Source organism: Mercurialis annua, linkage group LG1-X (genome assembly GCF_937616625.2).
Source record: "Mercurialis annua linkage group LG1-X, ddMerAnnu1.2, whole genome shotgun sequence".
Taxonomy (NCBI): Eukaryota; Viridiplantae; Streptophyta; class Magnoliopsida; order Malpighiales; family Euphorbiaceae; genus Mercurialis; species Mercurialis annua.
The window spans coordinates 54,414,375-54,440,667 of NC_065570.1; the positions used below are offsets into that span (position 1 = coordinate 54,414,375).

Genomic DNA, 26,293 nt, shown 5'->3' on the forward strand with positions numbered 1-26,293 from the left:
CGAAAAAGGTCAGATCGGCAAAAAAGTTGCAGTTGAGGGAAACTGGAACAAAAAAAATTAAGAGGTCCAGTATAATTTAAAATTAGTTTGAAAGTTCCAGAAAATAAAAAATATAATTTAAGGGTCAAATGATGTATTAAGCCAAAAATTAAAACAATAAAATCACATTTGGCACTTCAATCAATTTCCATGACTATAACCATCACCATGACCATTAACGATTAACAAAACACACATTCGTGCTATGTTTACCTATTAATTTTACAAAATTTTGTAAATCAAATAAATGAATTTATATTTTATTTTATAATTTTTTAAAATTTATGTCAAATAAATGAAAAAAAAAAATGAACTGGGACAGTTATATATATACAGAATTAAAGGTATGAAAATGAAATCACACTTCTTCACATATAAGAGTTCCTCCAAGCACTTCAAACAGACCATCAGAAGCCATGAGTTCACCTCCAACATTGGATCAAACTTTGAGAGCAGATGAGCTAACCCAGCTACATCATAGTGACGCTGTTACTACCACTACCGGTCAGCTTGAAAGAGCTAAGTGGGTGCTGAATTCACCCGACCCACCAGGTTTACTGGTCGAGCTTCTAGCTTCAGTGAAAACACTTCTTTTCAGTCATGGAAACAGAACTTCAAAGCAAACTAGAAGCACCAGTAAGCGTGCCGTTTCATTCTTACAAGCTATGTTTCCAATTCTGAGCTGGGGTCGAAATTACAGAGTTTCCATGTTTAAAAATGACTTAATGGCTGGTTTAACTCTTGCTAGCCTTTGTATTCCTCAGGTATTTAACTACTTTTCATCTCTTCATCACGGTCTAGCTTTTTTTATACGTTCCGGTTATGGGATAAGAAAAAACGTTTTGTTCTTTGCAGAGCATTGGGTATGCTAATTTAGCAAAACTCGATCCTCAGTACGGACTCTGTAAGTCTTCTGAATTCAGTTAATTTGCGCAATTTATACATTATTCTTCCCGAAAAGTTCTTACATATCGGTAATTGAATTAGATACGAGTGTAGTTCCACCTTTGATTTATTCGGTAATGGGGAGTTCAAGAGAAATAGCCATCGGACCGGTAGCTGTTGTATCGATGCTGCTTTCTTCAATGATTCAGAACATACAAGATCCTGAAACTGATCCTGTTGCATATAGGAAGTTGGTTTTTACAGTTACGTTCTTTGCTGGAGCTTTTCAAGCTCTTTTCGGGTTATTTAGGTACTATTATATACATTTATCCTATTTTAAAATCAGGTTTGTTCTTTTTTTTTGGGTGGATTAATTTATTAGTTGTGCAGATTGGGATTTCTGATGGATTTTCTGTCACATGCTGCTCTGGTTGGATTTATGGGTGGAGCAGCCATTGTTATTGGTCTTCAACAGCTCAAAGGCTTATTTGGTATCTCTCATTTCACTACTAAAACTGATGTTGTCTCTGTCCTCCATTCTGTCTTTACCTCAATCCATCATCCGGTAAGTTCTCTCTCAAGAACGATGGTTAAAATGACTTAGTAGTATCAAAACTTTGCTCTATATTTCACTTTGGTACCAAAATTTGAAAGTGTTATCAACATTCTTCTGACTCGCTTTTTTCCCCTGTTTAATGACAGTGGTCACCATTAAACTTTGTTATTGGCTGCTCTTTCCTAATATTCCTCCTATTTGCCAGGTTTATTGTAAGTTAACTTAGACCCTACTTCCATTTTTAAAATATGCTTAATATATATAATTAATTAATAGCATGTTTGGTAATTCTCACTTCTCAGGGAAGAAGAAACAAGAAGCTATTCTGGTTTCCAGCCACTGCTCCTCTAATATCAGTAATATTATCTACTCTCATAGTGTTCTTGACAAAAGCTGACAAGCATGGAGTTAACATTGTAAAACATATCAAAGGAGGGTTAAATCCAAGTTCAGTTCATCAATTACAATTCAATGGTCCACACGTTGGCCAAACAGCTAAAATTGGTCTCATTGCCGCTGTTATTGCTCTTACCGAAGCAATTGCTGTCGGCCGGTCCTTCGCATCCATAAAAGGTTACCACCTCGACGGGAACAAAGAAATGTTAGCCATGGGGTTTATGAACATTGCAGGATCAATAACTTCTTGCTATGTGGCAACAGGTAATCAGCATATTATTATTACAAAAAAAATAAAAAATCATTGCCGGTTAAAAATTTGTTCAGTACTTAATTTATATTTTGTATCTAATTGGCCTAATTACTTAAAAACCACCCACCTTATAATTTTTTTTTATTTATACCATGACCTAGGAAAATTTTCAATTGTACCCTATTTTCAATTTTTATGTTTCATCTCTACCCTAATGAGTTAAATTGACCTATTTTTTTTGAAAAAAGAGTTTAAGTTAGTCATTCATTTTTAACTTATATTATAATAAAACATTAATGTTAATCATTTATTTATCTTATTTTTAATATTTTCATCTTTAAATTAATCAAATTATCAAATTTTTTAATTTTGGGTACAAATAAAACATAAAAATCAAAAATAGGGTACAATTACAAATTTTCCCAAGTGATGGTATAAATGAAAAAAAATTGCAAGATGGGTGGTTTTTAAGTAATTAAGCCTATCTAATTTCGTATTAACATTATATTAAGAGTATTTTTTTTTTATTTTTTTTACAAGGCTATTGAGTATAATATATTTTTAAAAGGCCTAATTACTTAAAAAACCTCCACCTTGTAACATTTTTTCGTTTATACCCTCACGTAGGAAAAAGTTTATTTGTACCATTTTTTTGATTTTTCGTTTTCATCTCTACCCTAAAATTTAAATTTTTGACAATTAAATTAATTAAAGGATGAAAATATTATAAATGATTAATAATATTAATGTTTAATTAAAATATAAGCTAAATATAAAGGATCATTTTGAATATTTGAAAAGAGGTCAAATTAGCTCTTTAGGGTAGAGACGAAAATGAAAAATCAAAAAAAGGGTACAAATGAACTTTTTCCTACGTGAGGGTATAAACGAAAAAATGTTATAAGGTGGAGTTTTTTTAAATAATTAGGCCTTTTTAAAATATGTTAACACGTTTCACGTCTAGTAGAGCAGAGGACAGCCATCCACTGCCCCACTGCAAGTATCAATCCCTCGTATTTTCTTTCACGTTTTTGGTGATACCGCCTTCTCTTTTTTTGTTTAAATAGTTTCTTTTAATATATATATATATATATATATATATATATATATATATATATATATATATATAATGATTAATTATTTATAGTTTCGCGTTACGTGCTATGCACGTGGCTCGTAACGTAACTCGTCAATGTACATATTAGTAAATTTATTATAATTATATCAATTTTTTATTTATAATTAATATTAAATTAGTTAAAAAAATTTGTAAAAATAAATATAATATATTCGGTTATTAAATTTTTTCCATGCTGAATTTATTCTTCTTTTGGTTTTATAATAACCATAATTAAACAATTAACATAATTTAATTAATAATATCTTTAAAAATAATAAGATAGAAATTCAAATAATAATATATTGATTAAATATAGTATTTTAATTTTGTAGTTAAATCAAACTAAAAGATAGGTAGTCCTACTATTTTGGAGATAATTTAGTTATTTTTTACATACTAAAAACTAAATTTGAGATAATTTAGCTACCTATTCTAATTAGGACTTTAATTACAATAGTGATTAATTAAATAACTAATTAGTTAATGACTATAAAACCTTTAATTAGTAATAAACTGAAGTATAGATAGATGAGATAATTTAGCTATCTATTCTAATTAGGACTTTAATTATAATAGTGATTAATTAAATAACTAATTAGTTAATGACTATAAAACTTTTATTTAGTAATAAACTGAAAAAAAAATTATTCAGTAAATTTGCCTGTCCCCCCATCCGTGCTTTTATATATACTAGTTTCGCATTACGTGCTATGCACGTGGCTCGTAACGTTACTCGTCAATGTACATATTAGTAACTTTATTATAATTATATCAATTTTTTATTTATAATTAATATTAAATTAGTTAAAAAAATTGTAAAAGTAAATATAATATATTCATTATTAAATTTTTTTCCATACTGAATTTATTCTTCTTTTTATTTTATAATAACCATAATTAAATAATTAATTTAATTTAATTAATAATATCTTTAAATAAAATAGAAATTTAAATAATAATATATATTGACCAAATATAGTATTTTAATTTTGTACTTAAATCAAACTAAAATATAGGTATTCCTATTAATTTGGAGATAATTTAGTTATTTTTTACATACTAAAAACTAAATTGGAGATAATTTAACTACCTATTCTAATTAGAACTTTAATTACAATAGGAATTAATTAAATAACTAATTAGTTTATGACTATAAAACCTTTATTTAGTAATAAACTGAAGGATTATTCAGTAAATTTGTTTGTCCCCCCCTCCCCATCCGTGCTTTTATATATAGTATAGATAGTGTAGATATGTATAACTGGATTGCTAAACACCGCCCCTTTTTACTTAGCACCGCACAGCCACATTACATTTTTGCCCTTTTCACTTTTTGAATAGAAAACCAACTCATAAACAAAAAACATAAATTCTCTCAACTCATTCAACTCTATTCAAATTCATATATTACGAAAATGTCGGATTCCGAACGAGATGAAAATCGCCATAATCTTCTAAATGAACCTGCAAAACATAAATAATTACGTTTAACAAATCGTAATAATATGTAATACAAAGTCGTAATAATATGCAATAAAAAATCACTGTACTTATTAAAAAAAAATCATTTTAACGCTTTTTTTTTTGGAAAAAAAAAATTAATTTCCGGCCGCGACGTTTCGGTCGCGGCTGGAAAAGGGGGACGCCGGCGTCCTCTCCAGAAGAGTGGACGCCGGCATTCGGCGTCCCCTCTAGATGAGGGGACGCCAATTTTCGGCGTCTCCTCTTCTAGAGAGGACGCCGAACGTCCTCTCTAGAAGAGGGGACGCCGAAAATTGGCGTCCCCTCCTCTAGAGGGGACGTTGGTTTTCGGCGTCCCCTCTTCTAGAGAGGACACCGAACGTCCTCTCTAGAAGAGGGGACGCCGAAAAGTGGCGTCCCCTCCTCTAGAGGGGACGTTGGTTTTCACGTCCTCTCCTCCGGACCCAACTTTTTGGACTGAGGGCCTTCCTTTTTTATTATTTTACAAATTACTATTTCAATTTTTTTAAAGAAATTGGTTATGAAATCATTTTTTATGCAATTAGCCCCTCAAAGTTTTGTTTCACAAACCAGCCCCCTATATCAGAATTTCTAGTTCCGAACCTATGATTGAGTATTGTCATTCACATTTATAATTTACTTTAGTTGTTATTTCTGTGATTAAGTTGATCTTTAATTGTCATTGCACGATCTTCTAATTTGTGGGTTTGGAATCTTAATTTGTGCAGGTTCATTCTCAAGAACTGCAGTGAATTTCAGTGCAGGATGTGAAACTGTGGTATCGAACATAGTAATGGGAATTACAGTGATACTATCACTAGAATTGTTGACGAGGTTTTTGTACTACACTCCCATGGCGATTCTTGCTTCAATCATTCTATCTGCTCTTCCGGGACTCATCGACATTCATGAAGCTTACCACATTTGGAAGGTCGATAAGCTAGATTTCATCGCTTGCATCGGTGCTTTCTTCGGTGTTCTCTTTGTATCTGTCGAAATCGGTCTTCTTGCTGCGGTAACCACGAAACAGTTATTTTATAAGATTATGTTATAAATATAAAATTTTGACTCGATAAATTTCCGTACTATATAGACTGTCATCATATACTAAAGTGTAATGGTAAATAATTAATACATTTCATTTACCTAAAACAAGAAAACACTGGTTAGTAAGTTGCATGACTGGTGGGCACCATCTCATTATTAAAATTGAAAATTCATTCAGCTGGGTCCTCACTCACTAGACAGTGATCACCATCTACTTGGACTCGTTGACTTCCATAATAGCAAAGGTTCTGATCAGCTTAATTTGCACCTACTTTGCTTTATTGATATGAAGTTACATTTTTGTACATAAACTTTTCGAGCCTTATTTTCCGATACTTCATTTTTTTATCAGAAACAATTTTGCCGTTTTCTAATTTGATGTGTACTCTTTCGACGTTTCCGTTTCTATGTTACATATATGTAACGAAATTGTTGAATTTCATAAAGGAACCAGAATTTATCTACATTTTTTTGATGGACTTAATGTAGGTAGCCATCTCATTTGCCAAGATTTTGCTGAACTCAATTAGACCAGGCATAGAAGAAATTGGAAGAATTCCAGCAACAGATACTTACTGTGACATAAATCAATATCCCATGGCAACTAAAACTCCAGACATTTTAACTGTCCGAATCAACTCTGCCTTACTCTGCTTTGCAAATGCCAATTTTATAAGAGAAAGGTACATACTTAAATTTTGTTAGTTAACTGTTTATACACAGATTAAAGAAGATAATATTGTAACAATCCAATAAGATTTCTCCATCGTAGGATATTGAGTTGGGTGACGGAAGAAGCCGAGGATGAGATTAAAGAAAACACAAAGGGAAGGATTCAAGTAGTAATTCTTGACATGTCCAGTAAGTAATACTCATATAAAAGCTTAATCACTTAAAAATACCTCAATTTTGATATAATTTCTATAAGTACATTTCAATTGTAGCCAGTTATTCAATTTTTTTCAAATGACTAAACCTTTTTAATTTTTTCATTTATAATTAATTTTTTTAATTTCATCAATTTTAGCCTAATTTTAACAAGTATTTTTTATTAAAAAAAAGGAAAAATTAGGCCATAAATTAAAAAAAATGAAAAAATTTGGTTGTTTTATTAATAAATATTTCTAGTTGGCTATAATTGAAACACATTACCAAATTATACCAAATTGCCATTTTTGTAAGGCCTAATCACTTAAAAGCCCTCCACCTTTAAATGTTTTTTCAATAGCACCCTGACGTTGGAAAACTCTCTCAAAACCCTTTCACCTTTAAATTCCATTCCAATTGCACCTTAACGTAGGAAAATCCTCTCAAGATCCCTCCACCTTTAGATTTTTTTTCAATTGTACCCTAAATTGAAATTTTTTACAGTTTTGATTTTAAAAAGTTATTGGATATAATTTTAGGAAAAATGATTTTTTACATTATTAATAATATTAGTGTTTAATTAGAATATAGATTAAAAAGGAAAGATTATTTTAATTTTTTTTTCATGTGAAAATAGGTCAATTTAATACTTTAGGGTACAATTGAAAAAGAATGTAAAGATGGGGGGGGGGTTCTGAGAGGATTTTCCTACGTCAGGGTGCAATTGAAAAATATTTAAAGGTGGGGGGTTTTTGAGTGATTAAGCCTTTTTGTAAAGATATGGTATAAATATAAACGATCGAAAATGTAGAGTATTTTTGAGTCATTAAACTTTATAAAAATTACTTACAATAATAGTCACGGACAACTGTTGAATGTGTAATATTATTATCTCAAATCTATTATAACGATTTTAAATCTACTACATTTTTCTATAAATTTATTAATTTATTTTAACAACCGGAGACTATAACATTTCCATTATTTTTATGTACTATTTATGCCAACAGTTTTCAAAACCTCTATTGAATTTACGTACGTTGTTGTGATTGCCACATTATATAATAGTGCACATATCATATTATCATGGCTTAATCACCATAAAAACTCCCACCTTTTAACCCCTTTTCAAATGCACTCTGACGTTGCAATTTTGTCAGTTGCACCCTAATTTACATCTTTGATTTTCAATTCCACCCTCAAGTACTAAATTGATCTCTTTTTCATCTGAAAAAAGTTAAAATAAGTCATCTATTTTTAACTTTTTATATGGAAAAGAGTTCAAACGAGTACTTTATAAGGGTTTTTATGAATTTTTCCCGAGTGAAAAAAGTCCAATTTGATTTTGAGGGTGAAATTGAAACCCAAAGGTCCGAATTAGGGTGCAACTGACAAAATTGCAACGTCAGAGTGCAACTGAAAAAGGGTTAAAAGGTGAGGGTTTTTTTGGTGATTAAGCCTATTATCATTAACTCGTAAAGTTTTGTTGTTGCAGCCGTAACAAACATGGATACTGCTGGAATTCTTGCACTAGAAGAGCTGCACAAGAAGTTGCTTACACATGAAACAGAGGTAATAACAAGATTTGCATTATACAATAGTAATATTCTACGTTAATTAATTTTGTCTTCTGAATTTTGTCTTTCATTATTTGAATTTGCAGTTAGTATTAGCGAACCCAAGATGGCAAGTGATGCACAAGCTAAAGGTGGCTAAATTTCTAGAGAAAATTGGAAGAGAAAAGGTTTTCCTCACAGTTAGTGAAGCTGTAGATGCAAGCATAGCTACCAAATTAACTAGCTGTTGATTTTTTGTATACCAAAAATCAAGAACTTGTAAGCACACAACACTTGTTCTTCAATTCGTATAAAATTGGTGAGACTTAATCACTAAAAAAATATATTATTTTTTTGATTATTTTTCCATTTGTATTACACATCTTTTAAAAACGTCAAATTTGACCTATTAAAATTTAGTAACTAATTTTATAAGAATATTTAATAATAAATCAGTAATCTAAAAAAATATCTCAATTGTAAATTTAATCATTTATCTCAATAATTAAATAAACCAAACACGGAATAAGTAATTTATGATGATTTTTAGTATTAATCATTCTAAAAAACTAAAGGATTTCAGTTACCTCAAAGACCTTGTCAATAATCTATATCTATATCTATATCTATATACTTATATAATTGAGAGGACCAACGGAGCCCTCTCATTGATTCCTACAAAATAGAGCACTCTCATTGATTCTCACCGAATAAACCATTCTCATTAGTTCCCATTTTTTCTAAAACACTTATTTAGATTTAATTATTTGTTATATCACTTTTAATGTATATCAACTTCATCTCAAAAAATTACTATAAGATAGAATTTACTGCTATGGAAAATATACTTAACAGTAATCTACTCTTTAGAAAAACAAACTTATCAATGATGGCCACTAACATTCAGAACAACTTGAATATTTACAAAATAAGGTAGCTTTTTTGTTTTATAATTGTGGACTGATTTAATAATCACTACTGGTAGTTTTTTTTTGTATTTTTTTTTTCACTTTTTAAAATATTAAAGATTTGATTTTTTAAAAGTATAGCTTAACTTAAATTAATTTGATATTCTAATATTTTTCTACATATGTGAAATAATATGTATATGTATACACAATGGCAGAACTAAATTTTTTTACATCGGGAGGCCAAAGTAATATGCAATATATATATATAAGAGATAACTTTTAAAAGTTGAGAGGGTCAAATTGCAAAAGAAAAAAAAGTTTCCATTTATTAATTTAGCTATTTTCAAAACTTAAGGAGAGCCAAAGCCATTCTCAACCAACCTCTTCCTCCGTCATTGTGTATATATAGAGACAATTAAGTTTGTTATTTTTTCTTTCGGAATATAATTCGTTTTTATATGAATTGAATAAATAAATATATTAAAAATGAAAATAAACGAAACTAAATATAATTATTAATAGTTGTGAAAATCAAGTAAAATAAAATATCAATATGAGGGAGTTCATTGGACTCAAATTAAAAATATTACTCTTATCTATAAGATGCTATCTAAACATCTCCAATAAAATTTTTTATATTAAAGATGATCTTTAAAATGCAGAAAAGAGTACAAGAATTTTTTAATTTAAAACAATCTTATAAAAAAATATGCAGTTATCGAACACATATTTTATGATAGGAAAAAAATATAAATTCTATTAAAAATTATAAAAGAACCATATCACACAAACAATTTTGATGTAAATCGTAAAATACTGAGAATTATGGTATTCGATTCGCAAAATTATTTGAACATACTAATAAAAGTAATTATTAGAGAGAAATAAATCAAATCCCGATGCAAAATACAATGTAAAGTATGTATTAATTTTTTTTAACAATCTTTGTATGTTTTAATAAAATCATCATTTAAATTAAATAATTTAATTTCGCGCAAACGCACGGGTTTACGACTACTACTTATAAAATTGAGAGGACCAATGAAGGTCTTTCATTAATTCTCACAAAATAGAATTTTCTCATTAATTCTCACAAAAAAGAGCATTCTCATCAGTTTCTATTTTTTTTAAATCACTTATATTTTAATATATTTGCAAATTTTGAAAAATTTGGTCATAACTGATAAATTTTTTAAAAATTTGGTGTTTTTTGAGAATTTGACCTTATTTTAATGAGTGTTCTAATCTATATTAAATTCTAATCTCTACCTATTATAGTGTTGTAATCTATATTAACTCTCTACACTTTATAGTGTTAAATATATATTACCTTCTAATCTCTACAAATCATTTATTAATTTTTTAAAAATAAAATTAATCTAAAATTTTGACAAATTTACATGTTATAAAAATTATTTATTTAATTTTAATGATTTTAAAATTATGCTTTATTTTATTTTACCTAATATAAAAGTTATTAAAATTAATATTAAAGATCATCGAAAGGACTGAAGGAGCCTTCTCATGAGTTCCCAACTTAGATAAAATACTAAATTTATTTTTAAAAAATATTATCAAAAAATAATTCTCATTGGTTTTATAATTTGAACAAAATACTTATACTAAATGTACATTTTTATGAAAACTAAATTTAAATTAAATATTTATTTGATATTTATTTAAAAGTTATAATTATTAGCTAATTTTTAATTCTTTATATTTTTCTTATTTGTAGCAAAAAAAACTTCGTTAGAATTACATTAGTTTTCTTTTTATTGGTGTCTGTGTAATTCATGGTTATTGTTTTTTTTTTCGGCATTATGGTTATTTTAGGGCTATTTTTTTGAATTAATGTGACCATTCTCTTAATATGGCAGAACTGTTTTCATTTACGTGTCTCTCAGTTCCATTTTGTCAAAAAAAATCTAATTAAGACATTATTATACAATTAGAATTATATGTATAAAAACATATACGTGCTTAGATTATATATTTTTGTAATTAAGAATAATTTATTTAAATTATATTTACATTAATTTTTTTAAAAATAGCTATGCTTGATTTTTTTTTTATTATAGCTAATTTTCTTACAGATTTATAAAATAATATTGGATTTTTCATATTCATTTATATAAGTGACATCATGTTTATATTAAACAAATAAAATATCAAATTACCTCGATCATAATTAATATTGTGATAATATTAGTAATAAGATAAGGTACAAATCTTGGAAAAATAGTTCAACATCATTCTCTTTAGTTTTAATTTTATAGTGTAATTCATCAAAAAAAAATATTGTAATCTTAAAATTCAGATTATTTCAAAAAATTGGATTTTGAGTTTTTTTATAAATTCACATGTCACGTGAAACAAGGTCAATATGATATGGTATTAAAATGCAATATAGCAAAAACAGTGTGCTCTTTTGTTGAAATTTATCAAAAAACTTATTAGAGAAATAAAGATAAAATTATACTATAAAAAATATATAAAAATATAAAATGAAAAGGATGTGTCAATATTTTAAAAAAATTATTATTTGGATTATTAAATTAGATTTTTATTTTTATTTTAAGTTCACAAATTTAGAATATTTAGTTTTAGGTATTATTAATTTTTTTATAACTATATATCAAATAGTACAAGCGTTAGCGGATTACTGTTAAGTCGTGGTTGAAATTCTTCCATAATCGCTCCCCTTCCTGAATTGTATAAAAAAAATTAAAATTTAATTTATATAAATCTGATTCCGCACAAATGTGCGGGCTTACGACTAGTATTATATAATTGAGAGGACCAACGGAGTCCTCTCATTGATTCTCACCAAATAGAGCATTCTCAGCAGTTCCCACTTTTTTCAAAATACTAATTTTAATTTAATTATATTAATTAGATTTATATCACAACTTTTAACATCCTAATCTACATAAACTATTTAACATCCTACTCTATATAAACAACCTATTTACTTTTAAACATAATTAAACATTCATATCAATATAAATATCCACTTAGTATTCATTTTTTCGTATAGTAGTTTCTAGCAGCTAGGGTTTAATTTTAATATTCATTCTCCTTTTTCATTGTGATTATTTTAATTTTAAATATTAATTCTCCTTTTCCATTGTGATTTGTAGCCATCATGGTATTGTTTTTGCTTATTAAAATTGTCTATTTACCGCTTTGTTATCGGGGACAATGTTTTGTTTTTTTAATAATATGCTTAAGTAATTTGTTCTTTATCTTCATCCAGATTTCAGTTTTTGTGTTGTGGTTGTTACAATATGAAGTTTGTTGGAGGTATTGCATAATTTTTATAGTTTGTTTGTTGTTTTTTTTATTTCACTTCAATTAAAATGTGTTTTTGTGTTTTTAGGTTTTTTTAAATTCCATGTGTATAAAAAAGTTGATTAACAAACAACTCATATAAGTTACTATTTGGTTTGCTCCGGAATGGCAATGACCTTCAAAGGATGTACCCGGTTCACTATCATCAATCAAATTCATTAATATCACAATAAAGATCTGCAAATTCATCAACCATTAGAATATTTTAATAACATCACTCCAATAATAAAAGTTTAATGCAATCACAAAAGAGGACGAGTTTTATCGGTGAGTGAGTGACCAATTAATAATTTAGTGAAAAATTAATGATGAATCCATAACTATCTAACTACAGGATATGTACTATTTTTTCTAAAAAGTTAAAATTAACAATTTATTGGAATATTAAAGATATAAATTAAGCTGAATTAGTAGGGTTGAATTGATTGTTTTAAGTTTATTTGATTTTTATTAAAATTCAACTAATTTTTTTTACTACTAAAATCGAACTAAATATTTTTCTTTTATAATTTAAATTTCACTAAATTAAATTTCCGAATTTCATCCAATTAAGTCGGTTTTGATGTTTCAATCTTCCTATAAAGTCAAATATAATATTGTACGATAACATCTCACTTTGAAGTTTAATATTAGTACAATTTATGATAGAATGGAATGGCTTTATATGCTTAAAAAGTGTGACGGTTTGAAATTTTCATAACACATTCACCAGTTGGATAGAATTGTGGAATATATGAAATAAATTTTTCTAAATGAGTGTCCAGTTGCATGGAAGTGACTACTGCATAGGTTGTATGTGATAGAAATAGAACTTTTTATACTATATTTTACTTGATAATAAAAAATGGAAAAATTGGATGCATATTTTGAGTTTGCTTTTGATAAAAAAATTTAAATTTTTTTTGAGATGTGTATCACTTATGATGAGTAGCTAATTCTCATTTTATATATATAATTTTAGATCAATCTGTCAACATTGCCAATGCAATTTTTCACATTTTATAAGAAAATAAATTGCAGTCTTTGATGAATGGAAAATATATTTAACAAGAAGTTAATAGTAAATCAATATTAGGCCTCTTTGTTTATTGTAATACCCTTCACTCTTTCAATTACTGTTACTCTTTGCAGCTAAAGTAATCATATATATATTATATACAATCATATACATAATTACTTTTTTCATTTCTTTATTCTTTTTTTAGGAAATTATTCTACTTTTTTTTAAGTTTATGTGAATATGATTTGCTTCATTTGACGATATCGCATCCATGCAGTTTTTTTTATAATTATTTTTATTTTTTCTATGATTTTGCTTTATGTTGATTTTATTCAGTTCTTTTGTTGTTTATTATTTATTATGTTCATACCTATTAATTAAGTGATTTGCCTAGACATATTTCAAATTTAGTGTCTGTTGGTAAAGTTTAAGAATGCAAAGAGTAGTTAATTACTTCTATTTTCAATACTTTAAAACAATCCACTACTATAGCTATTAGAATAGATTTTATTTTATTTAATATTATTAGTTTACATATGTTTATGTACTATGAATTTTATTTTTAGAATTTACTATGTATTATTATTGTCTAATAAAAATGTTTTTAATTTATACCAAATATCACATTGATTTCGCGCAGATGCGCGGGGATACGACTAGTACTTATATAATTGAGAGGATCAAATGAGCATTCTCATTAATTCCCACTTTAATTAAACTATCTATTTTAATAATTAAAGATAATATAAATGTTTTAATTATACACTACATGTGATGTATAGTGTTTTATTAACGTGAATCACTCAATTAGAAAAAATTACTATCACATTTGGTTAATTTTGTTGGTGTACCCTTATACTTTCACTTATTATTGATTCTGTAAATAAATTGATGAAATGATAAAATATTGTAATAACTGCATATTTTGAAAAAGAAAAGCTACCCTTTCAAAAACTCTAAATGAATTTTACATATAAATAAGATGAAACAATTTTTCTTATAAAGCTTGGAAATTTCGGCTTATTATTTAAAAACCTTCAGCAATAATGTTTTAAATTTCTATCCTTAAGAGATTATTTCATAGTATTTTATTTTGTAATTTCCATATTATTTCACACTTTTGTGAAAATCTCAAACTATTAGATAATTTCCCCCCAGTTTGAAATTAATATCACAATTGTGAAATAATAGTTGTAAAATGTCTTTTATCATTATAGCAGCTATTACTTTCAAAAGTATTATTTTTTAAATATTTATTATGCATTCTCATGAGTTTTCCGTTTCCATAACCTATTGATTTAATTTTTATATTTTGTTTTTAAATTTTATATATCTTTTTTAAATTAAAATTTCGAGAAATCAAGAACATCTCGACTAGATTAACAATCCTTTTAGCGAATACATCACTTTTCTCGCTGCCAAATAATTATAAATAGAGAATAAAAAACTAATTATAAGAGATAAAATAGGATGGGCAAACAACATATAACTAAACAAACAAAAATTAAATCCAATGTTGCAAATTTTTTTCTATGAAATTTATTTATTCAATTAATTTTAATTTTTAATTTAATTATCAGTTTTTGTAATTTGTTATCAAATTATTGTAAACCTCAAATCAACTTTGAATTATCAAATATTACAATAGGTTAGATATGTTTTTTATTTCTTTAATATACTTTAATTTAAAAATCAATTTCAAATTACATCAAACTATATTAAAATATATTATACATTTACCATAGGACAATAAATATTTAAATGTAACTATTTATCAATGAAAAATATCTTATTTCAACAATTATTCAAAATAAAAAAATATAGTATGTATAAATTTCATAATTTATATAAATTATATAATCATTTTCGTATGTATAGTCACTTATTTTAAATTGGGTTAATTCCTAAAAAAATCACGAACTTTACACGAAATTTCATTTTAATCATGACCTTTAAAAGTTGTCATTTAATAACTTGGGTTTTTCATTAATGGTTTAGTGAAAAATTTAGTTAATAAAAATACACTGAATTGATGAATTTGAAACAATATGAAATTTCGTGCCTTTAAATGATAACTTTTAAAGGTCATGATTAAAATGAAATTTCGTGTAAAGTTCGTGATTTTTTTAGAAATTAACCCTTCTTAATATTCAGAATGAAAATAATTATAGGGAACAAATATTGAATAAATCCTTGTTAACCAAACAAACAGAGTCAGTGAGCCACGCTCATGTTAGACCATCTCCAAGGGGAGTCATCAAAATGGAAATTGATAACTCCCCATCTTCAAGGGAGTCATCAAAATGCATTTTGGTGACTCCCTCACACTCTCTTTCATCAAAAATGGTGAAGGAATTTTTCCTTCACCATTTCACTTTTTGAATATAATAATGTGGTTAATTTACACTTCAGTACATATAATTTGTAGTTGTATTTAATTAATTATTTACTTATTAAATAATTTAACGAGACAATGATATAAAAATATTACATGAATAAAAATAATTTCACCATTTCACTTTTATGTTGTGTTAATTTAAATAAATTAATATAATGTTTATTTTAATTTTTTTATTGTGTTAATTTAAATAAATTAATGTAATGTTCATTTTAAATAATTTTAATATAAATTAAATTTTATAAGATATTCATAATTTAAAAAATCAATAGCAATTTATTTTTAAAAGTATGAATAATATTATAATTCGGACGAATATGAGCATAAATAAGTTTGTGGGTGTGATTGGTAAAAAGTGTATAAAATGTTAAGAAGTAAAAATGATTATTATATTAAAAAATAAAAAAGTAGATTTTTTGGTAAAGAATTTGGTGATGACCATTTGAGTGAATTTGGTAAAAATTCACCAAATTGAAAAATGGTGAGGAAAAAATGGTGACCTCCCTTGGAGATGCCCTTAAAGGATCAAAAAATAAAGAATAAATGCGGTACTTAAACTTGCGAGTCGGATTTAAATAAGTTAAATCTTAGCCATTTTAATAATCGGCAAATTAAATATTTATTTATATTCATAATTTTAATTATTTTGTCACATATATCTCTAAAATACGATTTTGACATTCTAGTCATCAATTTTATAAATTAGGTCAAATGTATCTAACCTCAATTTAATCCTATTTTCAGGAAGTATAATTCTTATTTAAAACTCAAATTATTATTTATAAACTTAAATTAAAGATTAATTGTATAAAATAATTATTTATAAAATTAAAAACTAATAAAAATAAAAATAAATTTTGAAAATAGTTATAATTTGTAACTTGAATATATTTGTTCTAATTTAAAATATTAATTGATCAGAATTTTCAAATAATATTTTAGAAATATATTTGACGAAATACAGCGTTGTCTTAATAATTTAACACATAGCTCTAAAAAATAAATTCAATTTTAAAACGCATGTAAGTACCACAACAAATATTAAATACAAATATATTAAGATTAACATAAAATATTAAATTCTTCAAAAAATATAAGAATTGATGTAATGAGTCTGTCCAAGAGAGTTAAAGAACTGAACGACCCTTTGCTTTTAAAGAAATGCGGACGGCATCATTTCTCTTGGGCTATTTTCCCTTTGTATATATAAGGAGACCAGCAAACCATCTGTTCGCAAGAAAAGAAGAGAAACGGAGCAATGAGTACAGAGGAAGAACAACAATTTGTCTCTTGGAAGCGCAGAAATGTCTTTTCTTTCACCTTTTCTAATTTAATTATCAATCCTTAATTCTTCTTGCTGGGGTTTGCTTTATAATTTATATTGTTGATGTATATGAAGTTCTTTTAATTGAACTCTGATGGATGACACTGTTGGGTTATTAGGTTTGATAGAATTTCTATTATATATGTTGTTTCTATAAAAAGATGCATGCTTTGATTTCCTTTTCTTATGAAACAACAATGGTTCTTTTTGCAAATTAAGGGTTGAGAGGTTTTGGTGCAGGAGCAAGAATTTGAGGACTATCAAACTTCTTTTCGCAAAGAAATGATTCGAGAGGCTGCAGGAGGTCAATCTTCTGAAGGTGTTCAAGATTCTTCTTCAGTGACTGAAAGAAAAATATTGGAGGGACTCTATGAAAATATGAAAGATAGCACGAACCCTACTATGCAAGTGGACTCGACTCATATCAGAGAAAATAGGGAAGCATATGTGAAATTTCAAGAAGAGATAGAAAAAGAGAAGGCTGAGGAAGAAGATGGGTACCAGAATGTGCAAGAAAATATAGGGGAAGAGGAGCAAGAACAACCGAGTGAGGTTAAACGTGTGAAAATGGCAAGACGAGGAGACAAATTTGATGAACCGGAGGATATTCCGTCACCTCCACCTTCGCAGAATTACTGATGATGAAATAGTAAACTCAATCCTCTGCCTTTGGGAAAAGAAACAAAATACTTATTAAACTCAATCCTCTGCCTTTGGGAAAAGAAACAAAATACAACTCAATAAGTTTCTATCAGTGCAATAAATTTCCTACCTTATTACAGTATATTATTGTATTTATTATGTTTATTGCTCATTTCCAATTTTAAAAGAATAATTGTATTAATGGTTTTTGAAATCTTTAAACATATATCAAAGTATCTTTATACTATGTTTACCTAATAAACTCAATAAAATGCTAGTTTAAAAAAAATGGTTACAAATTACGATATTTTAAAAAGTAGTAATTAAATAATTATTTATTTAGAATTATCCTAATATATCATAAGCATAAGGTACAAAAAAATCGTCAAGTTATTTAACAAAACACATAAGTATTTTTTAATTTTTTTTGCTATTTGAGTATTATATATATTTAAATGGTATAAATAAATCTTCACACTTGAAAAAAAAATTAATTTTCTAATATGAAAAACGAAATCCTTGACAGAAACAAAAGTGTATATTGTTTTCTGAAGTTAAATTTTTTAATTTACTCATTTGACTCGTTTGGCTAATACTAAAAATACACAGAAGGACTAGATCGTTGACAAAAATAAGAGTGAATGGTCATATTGTTTGAATTTCAAACAGAATTGATGAAAGTGCGAATTATAATATATGTGAGAACTTTATAGTAATTTGCTGTGAAAAATATCTTTTATATAATGTGTGTGTGTGTGTGTATATATATATATATATATGTATATAATTAATATTAATTTTAGTTCAATAAACTTTTCAATTTATAATGTTTTAATTTATTTAATTTTATAAATATTAAAGTATATTTTATTTAGTTATTTTTAACTTTTATGTTGATATATAAATAAATAAATAAATTTGTTTTGAAGATAAAAACAATATTATAGATATTATAATTATAAATATTATTAAGGAGATATTAAAATCGAGAGTGAAGATGGAGAGGCAAAATCATTCTGTAATTGAAATTATAGGAAAAACTCGAAGTATTACAGGTAAAATAAATCATTGTCAAGTAATAAATACGACACGGTGTCGTTTATCTTCGGCTTCCCCGTTTTGTTATAAAGGACTACCGCCTTGCCTTCACAAGCAAAGGGCCTGTTTGGAAGAAAGGAAAAGAATGGGGGCGGAAGAAGAAAGGCTAACAAAGGAGCAACCGAGATCGAATGCCGTAACAGAAGCGCAATTCCTCTCTTGGAAACGCAGAAAGGTCTTCGATTAATCTTTCTGCTCTATTTATATTGTTGATTTAGGTCAATTTTTATCAATAATGAAATCTCCATTGTTGTCAGCATGGGTTCTTAAGTTGATTGTAATCTATATTTGCATCATTAGCTTCCAGCTAAACTAGCTAATAGAGCTGTAAATAGGAGTGATTAATTATATGTGTTGATTAATTTTGCAGGATGCAGATGCCTCTGCTCGAAAAGCCGAAGTAGCCAGGAAACGTGCTCAAGATATTGCAGCTGGAACACTGCAAATGAACGGTCGAGAGCTTTTCTTGCATGACCCCTCCCTTTTTGACAACTCTCTTTATTGAGGTTACTTTCTTTACACTTTTGAGTAGCAATTGCAAGTCCTAGTTAACTCTCCATTTCAGTATTTATGTTTCATTGCCATTATGGACCCGGTATGAACTGCATATAAGAACTAAGGTGCTTCTTTTGCTGCTCTTATTCAGATAAGGATCAAGTCTGATAAGTTGCATGCTTTTAACATGTAACCATGATTTGTTCTATTATGTGAAGGAAATTCATCTTATTTCAATACAATATACTCTAGTTTGTGATTGTTCGACATTACATAGTTTTTGGGGTTTATTCAAATAGGTTGTTTTCAGAGTAAGATTCTTAATGTGAGTGTATGGGAAGGAATAAGAATCTCAAACTTGAGTTTTGATGCATAAACTATAGATGAATGAGAGAATTGACAGAAGATAAACACTTATTTATTGACCAAAACTGAGTTCATGCATAGAAAAACTACCTTTACAGAGACGAAGAAACAACACATAATTTAAGCTAAATTCATTAAAAACTATACAGGGAGGAAACTGGAAAGTAAGATCAAATTGACTTTTTTAGACCGTTGCTTACAGTTACGTGTTTATTTAAGACATAAGAATGGAACATCAAGGGTGGTTGCAGAGTGATTGTAATTTTTCAGGAGTTTTTAATGGCCCGAATCAAATTGGGATTCTTTTGCAACTATTGGATCACTTCGTCTTTTTGACTTGATTTTAGAAACGCTAGTCTTATATACATAATTAAGCTTACAGCTAATAGGAAATTCATGACCAGAATAACAAAAGCTGAGGTTTAAGTGAGAAAAAAAAAAAGTCATAACCAAATTACAGTCACAGAAAGAGAATTTGAACTACTGCATACACTCCCTTGTTAAAACATCATAGTCTAGAAACCAAAATGTACTTGGGTTTTATTTTCATGTAACTATTATATGTTTTATTTTCAAATACAATAATTTCTAATATTTCCATGCAGTATCAATTAGACAACTACGATAAGCAACCTACATGAGAGCCAACATCCGCAGATGAGGGTCAATAGGTAGACCAATCCCTTCAAACAATGGATCGTAGATTGAATTTCTATTTGACCTGTCGTTCAAAAATGAAATTGATTTTAGAGATCTATTCAAATTTCTTGTATAGATCGGGTCCATCATAGACCCCTCTCATATAATTTTCATTATTTATAAAATATAAAAGTTACTTATGTGAGAATGATTCATGATAGATCCGGTTTGGGAAACAACTTTCCTTACATCAATATGTTAATTTCTTTCAATTAGATATTAATATTATATGACCAATAAAAACAACAAACCTATCAGAAGGCATCCCTTGCTTATTATCTTGATTGCCAAGGTTCCATTCCATTCGTTGCCGTTTTAATGATGATCCCGTGTTTTCTTCAGTTATTGATTCTACCTGTATATATAATGAGAAAATGAAATGATCATCAAGAATACTGTGAAATTATTGGATTTATTAATTTTTTAGAGGATACCCTTGAGCGTTTATTAGAAGTCGATGATGATGATGATGATGATGCCTCTCCAATCTCAAAGATGCTCATTCCATCCCTAATTTCAAAATGATCATCATTTGCATCAACTGAGTATGAGTTAGACTTGGTATAAATATAATCATTCAATATCTAGCTGATGAGTAAAATCAGATTCAATTTAACGAATTTATCTACAACTGAAATATAATCTTTTAATTTATGCTATAATCCATGCAATTTACAGTTTTTATTAGAATTAATTAAAATGTTAAAAATATTTAAATTTTCTAATAAGCAATATCCAAATAAATAGGAGTAGTCCAATACCTAGAAGTAGAAGGATTTGGCAGCAAGGAGAGAGCATGCTGTGGTGGATCGACTGAAGTAGGCAGTATAGGCGCATCTCGATTGAGCTGTTGGTGACGATCTGCAGGTAACTGTTGATTCCTGCAGAAATTCAAATCACTTTTATATAGAAGCCATGCAATAATTATCAAATTATTGAGAATCACATTTCTTAAATAAAGAAAAATTGAATTTGCAAGAACAGAATAAATAGATATACCAAGATTGCATTTGAGGCATGAAGCTAAAATATTGCAATTGGTATGCCAAGTTTTGTGGCCTGCCATCACAAAAAATTGGTAAAGCCAAATATTTTGTATTTAAGACATTGTATCAAATAATTAGTGTTAGATAAAGACATACATGAAAGGATCAGCTGGGAAGGCATTTTGTGGTTGAAGGTTGAATTGGTTGGGATATAAGAAATTAACATCAGTAACTGACTTGATCATTCCATTTTGCTGTGCCATTTCCAACTGATCCACAAATTTTCACAACACATAACTAAACATTCTTTATTAAATAAAAATTAAGTGAAAAAATAATTAAAGTTTAGTGAAGAAAAATTAGTCTTAATGTATAATAGAATGAATGATGGGGGAGGGTGGTAGTGTCAAATTTGGAGAATTTTCAGGTGAATCCAAATGGTGTTCATTTCCATTTGTAGATGGCGTCAGATTATGTTTTAGATTTTCTTGATTCAATGTGATTGGCCTATGTTGCGCGGAAACGGAAATAAAAAGGGAAAAGGATACCGTGAAACGGCTTTCTTCAAAATATAGAAAACATAAACGTGGGGAAAACGTGTAAATAATAAAAATGTAGGATATGTTTATAAATATTAAAAATTATAAAATTTTTATTTATAAAAAATACTTTCATACAAATAAAATACTATGACAATTAATATAATAAATTATTTGAATCTAATCAAAATTCAAATTCATAACTAATAATATCTTGTTTATAAATTACATAACTATAATTGAAATTAATATTTTAAAGTTTTGCAATTATAAAAAATATATAATATAATCCTACAAAACTTAAAGGACCAGAAGGTGTTGATATAAGTAATAATTATAAGTAACTCTTTTAAGACTTTTTTTAAACATGTTTTTTTAATTAAAAAACGGGTATCTAATTTTTATTATCTGCAGAAACTATTTTGAAACGTTTTCTAAGAGTTTCAGAAACGAAAACGTTTTCAAAATGGAGAAACACACATTTCTTAATCGGCAAGGTTTCCTCTCTGCAGGAATAGTTTTTTTTCTCTGGTCCACAGAGACAGTTTTCACGTTTGATTTTTGCTATGGATTTAACTACACTGTGCCAATCATTATCCCTGTCAGAGGATGAGGACATTGTTGTCTGTGATCTAGGAGACAAAGCAAGGTCAGTCGGAGAAGAAAAAGTTGCAAACTCTTTAATCGGCAAGGTTTTGTCCACAAAACCGGTTAGTAGGGATGGCTTTATTTCAACTATGAACTACGTCTGGAAAACAAAAGATCCAGTAATTGTGGAATATCTGGATATTAATATTTTTGTTATACACTTTAGGTCACAAGCTGATAAGAGAAGAGTTATGGCTGGGGGTCCCTGGAATTACTTAGACTGCTTAATCGTTTTGGAGAGTCCTGAAGGAATTTGGGATCACACGAGTATGGCTTTTGATAAAACTGATTTCTGGATTCAAATCCACAACCTACCTATTATCTGTCTCAATAGGGAAGCCGGTTTGAATTTGGGATCTCAGATTGGAGAAGTAATCGAAGTAGATCCTGGAGCATCAGGGGATTGCCTTGGTAAATATATGAGGGTGAGGGTAACAGTTGACATTACCAAACCTTTGAAGAGGGGGCTAAAGGTCAAAGTGAACTCTGAAGGAGCTATTGTTATGGCGTTACTCAGATATGAACGACTGCCGGAGTTCTGTTTTAAATGTGGTATTATCGGACATCCCCTACTTGAGTGTGATGTGAATTTAAACTCTAAAGTTAACGTGTATAAGTATAATGAGCTGATTAGAGCTGGGCCGATCGGTGTGCTGAGAAATAAAGGGAAGAAACCCCGCTCAAATGCAAATAGTGACGACGGCGGCAGTGATGGAGGAGCTGGCTCAGCTACTCAGATGAAGATAACGGAGCAGGCGGCTGAAATCTCTACCATGGACTCAAGGAGTAAACGACTGAGAAGCATGGCCGGAAGTCAGGCTGAGGACGGTGGAGGGAGAAAATCAGTTCCGACGATGGCGGAGAGAGGGAATCTTCAAACTAAATCAACCAATTTGGTAGATAGAGAGAATCGTGGAGTAAATATCGTACTGCCTATTTTGAATAAGGAAATGGAGGGTGATAAGGCATGTGCAAATGGGAAATCTGCCGATAATGAAGGAATTAAGTTGGTTAGTGAAGATTTGATTGAGATTGAGGTGGGTAAGGTAACAGAAATAAAAGGAAAGGAAATTATGGCACAATCTAATTTTCCTTTTCAAAAATATGATATTGAAAAAATGGGCTATTTGGGATCAAGGCCCAGGATAGGAAAGAAAGGGCTTAAGGCAACTATTACAACTATAAGCCCAAAAAAGAAAATAGGGAAGAGTTCAAGGAAGAAAATGCTAGGAGTAACTCCCATTAACGGCTGTTTTGGTGAAACTGAGGCTCTGATTTTGCGAAGCTTTGAAGGAAAAGAAGGTGATTCTTCTAACTATGAACCAACGGAAAATCAATGGATTAATGAGAAAAATGTTCCTGTGGTTGTTGTTTCAACGGTGAATTCTGCGATGCAGGACCACCTAGATCATTGATCATTAGGCATGGAACGTTCAGAGATTAGACTCTACTAGAACGTTCCGAAAACTGTGCGAGCATGTTAATAAAATCAAGTCTAATATTATTTGGGTGACCCATTTGGTGGTTAGTAAAACCCTAGTCGATGACTGTATTTATACAGCTCTCATCATCTCTATTAGAATAGTTCACTCAATATGTTGAGGAATCATTCTTCTTTGTAATTTTTATTATTTTAATGAAAATTTTAGCCTTCGAGAAAAAAAAAAAAAAAGGTTGCCGTGTCATCGTAACTATGAATATTATCATTTCTCATAGGTTAACAGTAAGAGTTGATTATGCTATCATTCCAAAATTAGGTCAAAATTATAGTGTCTTTTTTTTTTTGTAAATTTTAAAAAAATTCTGTTTCTTTCTTATTTTTTGGTATTTGATAATTAAACTCTTTTCCGGGGTTTAATGAAAAAAAAAATTAAAAATAATAGGGGAGAGGGAGTAAATTTTCTTAAATTTGGCTACACAATAGTAATTTCAACATAAATTAGGAGGGTAGTAGTAATTAATCTAAAAAAAGTAATCATTGAAAACAGAGTCTCAATCGATTAGGGTTGTCCATCCATTCTAACCAAACTGCAATGTTGCTATTTATAGAAAAAACCGAATTGAATCAAGTTTTCAAAGATGTAAAAAATTTCAAACCAAACCCATCGGTTTGGTTAAGTTTTTCAATTTTGTTTGGTTGTTTTGGTTTGATGATCACTAAAATTTGACTCAAAATTTCTTATGCTTAAAACTGAACCAAACTGAAAAAACTAAATACTTTTTACAGTGTCAAACTAAACCAAGCTAATTTTTCGGTTCGATTTGATCTAGTTTTTGCACACTTCTAATGTTGATTTATTGCACCAAAATAGAAAGGGAAAAGAAGAAGACTCACATTTAAAATTTTTGGAGAATGTAGGGCAATTTGATTGCTAATCAAGTGATTATCAATATCATCACTGAAATTAAACTCAACAGTAAGTAATCCTTTGTTCATCACCGAATGAATCCATTTCTAATAAGCTGCAATTCTGCACATCAATCAGCATAACACAACTAGGTATAAAAATACATTTTACTTTTAAAGCTTAAGTAAAACTCATAGGTTGAATTACCAAATAAAAATAAATTATCAAAGATAGAACACAAAACCATCAAGGTACTAGATACCTGTTCAATCTTCTACCAATTGAAATAGGTTTAAATTTTTATTTATATGCTAATGATACTTAAACTTTTTTTATTATTAAAATGGCAAAAAAACTGAAAACCCCTCCACTTTTGAATTTTTTTTCAATTCCACCACCACCTTAGAGAATTGTCAATTGCACCCTATTTGGGGTTTTCAGTTTTCACCTCTACCCTAATTCATTAAATTGACCTCTTTGCCTTTGTAAAAAAGTTTAAAATAATCCTTCATTTTTAGACTATATACTAATTAAATGTTAATGTTATTAATAATATAAAAAAACCTTCTTCTTTATAAAATTCAACAATTAATAATTTTTTTATTTTCTTAATTTATATTAATTATGAATAACTTTTAAAATTAAAAACCGTAAATTTTTAATCGAAAAAAAATAATTAAAAATCTTAAAATTTAACAAAGAATATTTTTTCAAAAAAATTAAAAAATCGTAAAAAAATACCTTCACACAAAATGAAGGCAATCTATATATAAAAAAAATTAAATATAAAAAAAATTATATTTCGAAAAAAATTCGAATTTTTTTTTTAAAAATAGACCACCCGGTGGTGGTCTGTTCTTCAACAGAACAGACCACCCCGTGGTGGTCTGTTGAAGGAGAACAGACCACCATGGTGGTCTGTTCTCCACCACCACCACCACCGGTGGTCTGTTAACAGACCTCCGGTGGTACAAAAAATTAAATTTATATTATTTAAAAAACCTAGTAAATTAATTAGTTATTAGGACTTGTTTGAACATTTTTAAAGATGAAGAAGTTGTTTGTATTTTTTCAATTAGAAAAAAGATTGACATAACCCATTTGTTTAGTTGATTTTAACATTTTTATCCTTCAATTAATTAAATTGTCAATTTTTAAAATTTTGGGGTAGAGGCGAAAACTGAAAACCCCGAATAGAGTGCAATTGACAATTCTCCTAGGTGGTGGTGGAATTGAAAAAAAGTTCAAAGGTGGAGGGGTTTTCAGTATTTTTGCCTATTAAAATTG

At 28.2% G+C, this 26,293-nt stretch overlaps 5 protein-coding genes across 8 annotated transcripts; 4 read left to right on the forward strand and 1 right to left on the reverse strand.

Annotated features, from left to right (window-relative positions):
• Positions 1-381: 381 nt before the first annotated feature.
• Positions 382-8,562, forward strand: LOC126666033 (low affinity sulfate transporter 3-like). The gene is made up of 11 exons (XM_050358978.2): positions 382-803; positions 895-943; positions 1,027-1,234; positions 1,315-1,489; positions 1,627-1,692; positions 1,783-2,140; positions 5,460-5,746; positions 6,268-6,461; positions 6,551-6,639; positions 8,141-8,217; positions 8,309-8,562. The coding sequence occupies exons 1-11, from the start codon at positions 456-458 to the stop codon at positions 8,450-8,452; spliced, it is 1,995 nt and encodes a 664-aa protein (XP_050214935.1). The 5' UTR covers positions 382-455; the 3' UTR covers positions 8,453-8,562.
• An 8,449-nt stretch (positions 8,563-17,011) lies between these two features.
• On the forward strand, positions 17,012-17,964 carry LOC126665500 (uncharacterized). The gene is made up of 2 exons (XM_050358319.2): positions 17,012-17,167; positions 17,426-17,964. Exons 1-2 carry the CDS (start codon positions 17,120-17,122, stop codon positions 17,822-17,824), a joined length of 447 nt encoding a protein of 148 aa, XP_050214276.1. The 5' UTR covers positions 17,012-17,119; the 3' UTR covers positions 17,825-17,964.
• Positions 17,965-18,953: 989 nt separating this feature from the next.
• Positions 18,954-19,689, forward strand: LOC126664485 (uncharacterized). The gene is made up of 2 exons (XM_050356887.2): positions 18,954-19,100; positions 19,296-19,689. Exons 1-2 carry the CDS (start codon positions 19,011-19,013, stop codon positions 19,428-19,430), a joined length of 225 nt encoding a protein of 74 aa, XP_050212844.1. The 5' UTR covers positions 18,954-19,010; the 3' UTR covers positions 19,431-19,689.
• A 1,517-nt stretch (positions 19,690-21,206) lies between these two features.
• LOC126673197 (uncharacterized) lies at positions 21,207-22,075 on the reverse strand. Its single transcript, XM_050367224.2, has 3 exons — positions 21,628-22,075; positions 21,485-21,544; positions 21,207-21,366 (listed from the first exon to the last, which is right to left on the reverse strand). The coding sequence occupies exons 1-3, from the start codon at positions 21,732-21,734 to the stop codon at positions 21,207-21,209; spliced, it is 327 nt and encodes a 108-aa protein (XP_050223181.1). The 5' UTR covers positions 21,735-22,075.
• Positions 21,261-25,767, forward strand: LOC126664483 (uncharacterized). 4 transcript variants are annotated; one of them, XM_050356882.2, is made up of 3 exons: positions 21,261-21,352; positions 22,617-22,720; positions 22,825-25,767. In XM_050356882.2, exon 3 carries the CDS (start codon positions 22,850-22,852, stop codon positions 24,071-24,073), a length of 1,224 nt encoding a protein of 407 aa, XP_050212839.1. In that variant the 5' UTR covers positions 21,261-21,352; positions 22,617-22,720; positions 22,825-22,849; the 3' UTR covers positions 24,074-25,767. The 4 variants fall into 4 exon arrangements, with proteins under 4 accessions (XP_050212839.1, XP_050212837.1, XP_050212840.1 ...); XM_050356883.2 differs by having other exon boundaries at positions 21,266-21,352; positions 22,647-22,720; XM_050356880.2 differs by having other exon boundaries at positions 22,617-25,767.
• Positions 25,768-26,293: the final 526 nt, after the last annotated feature.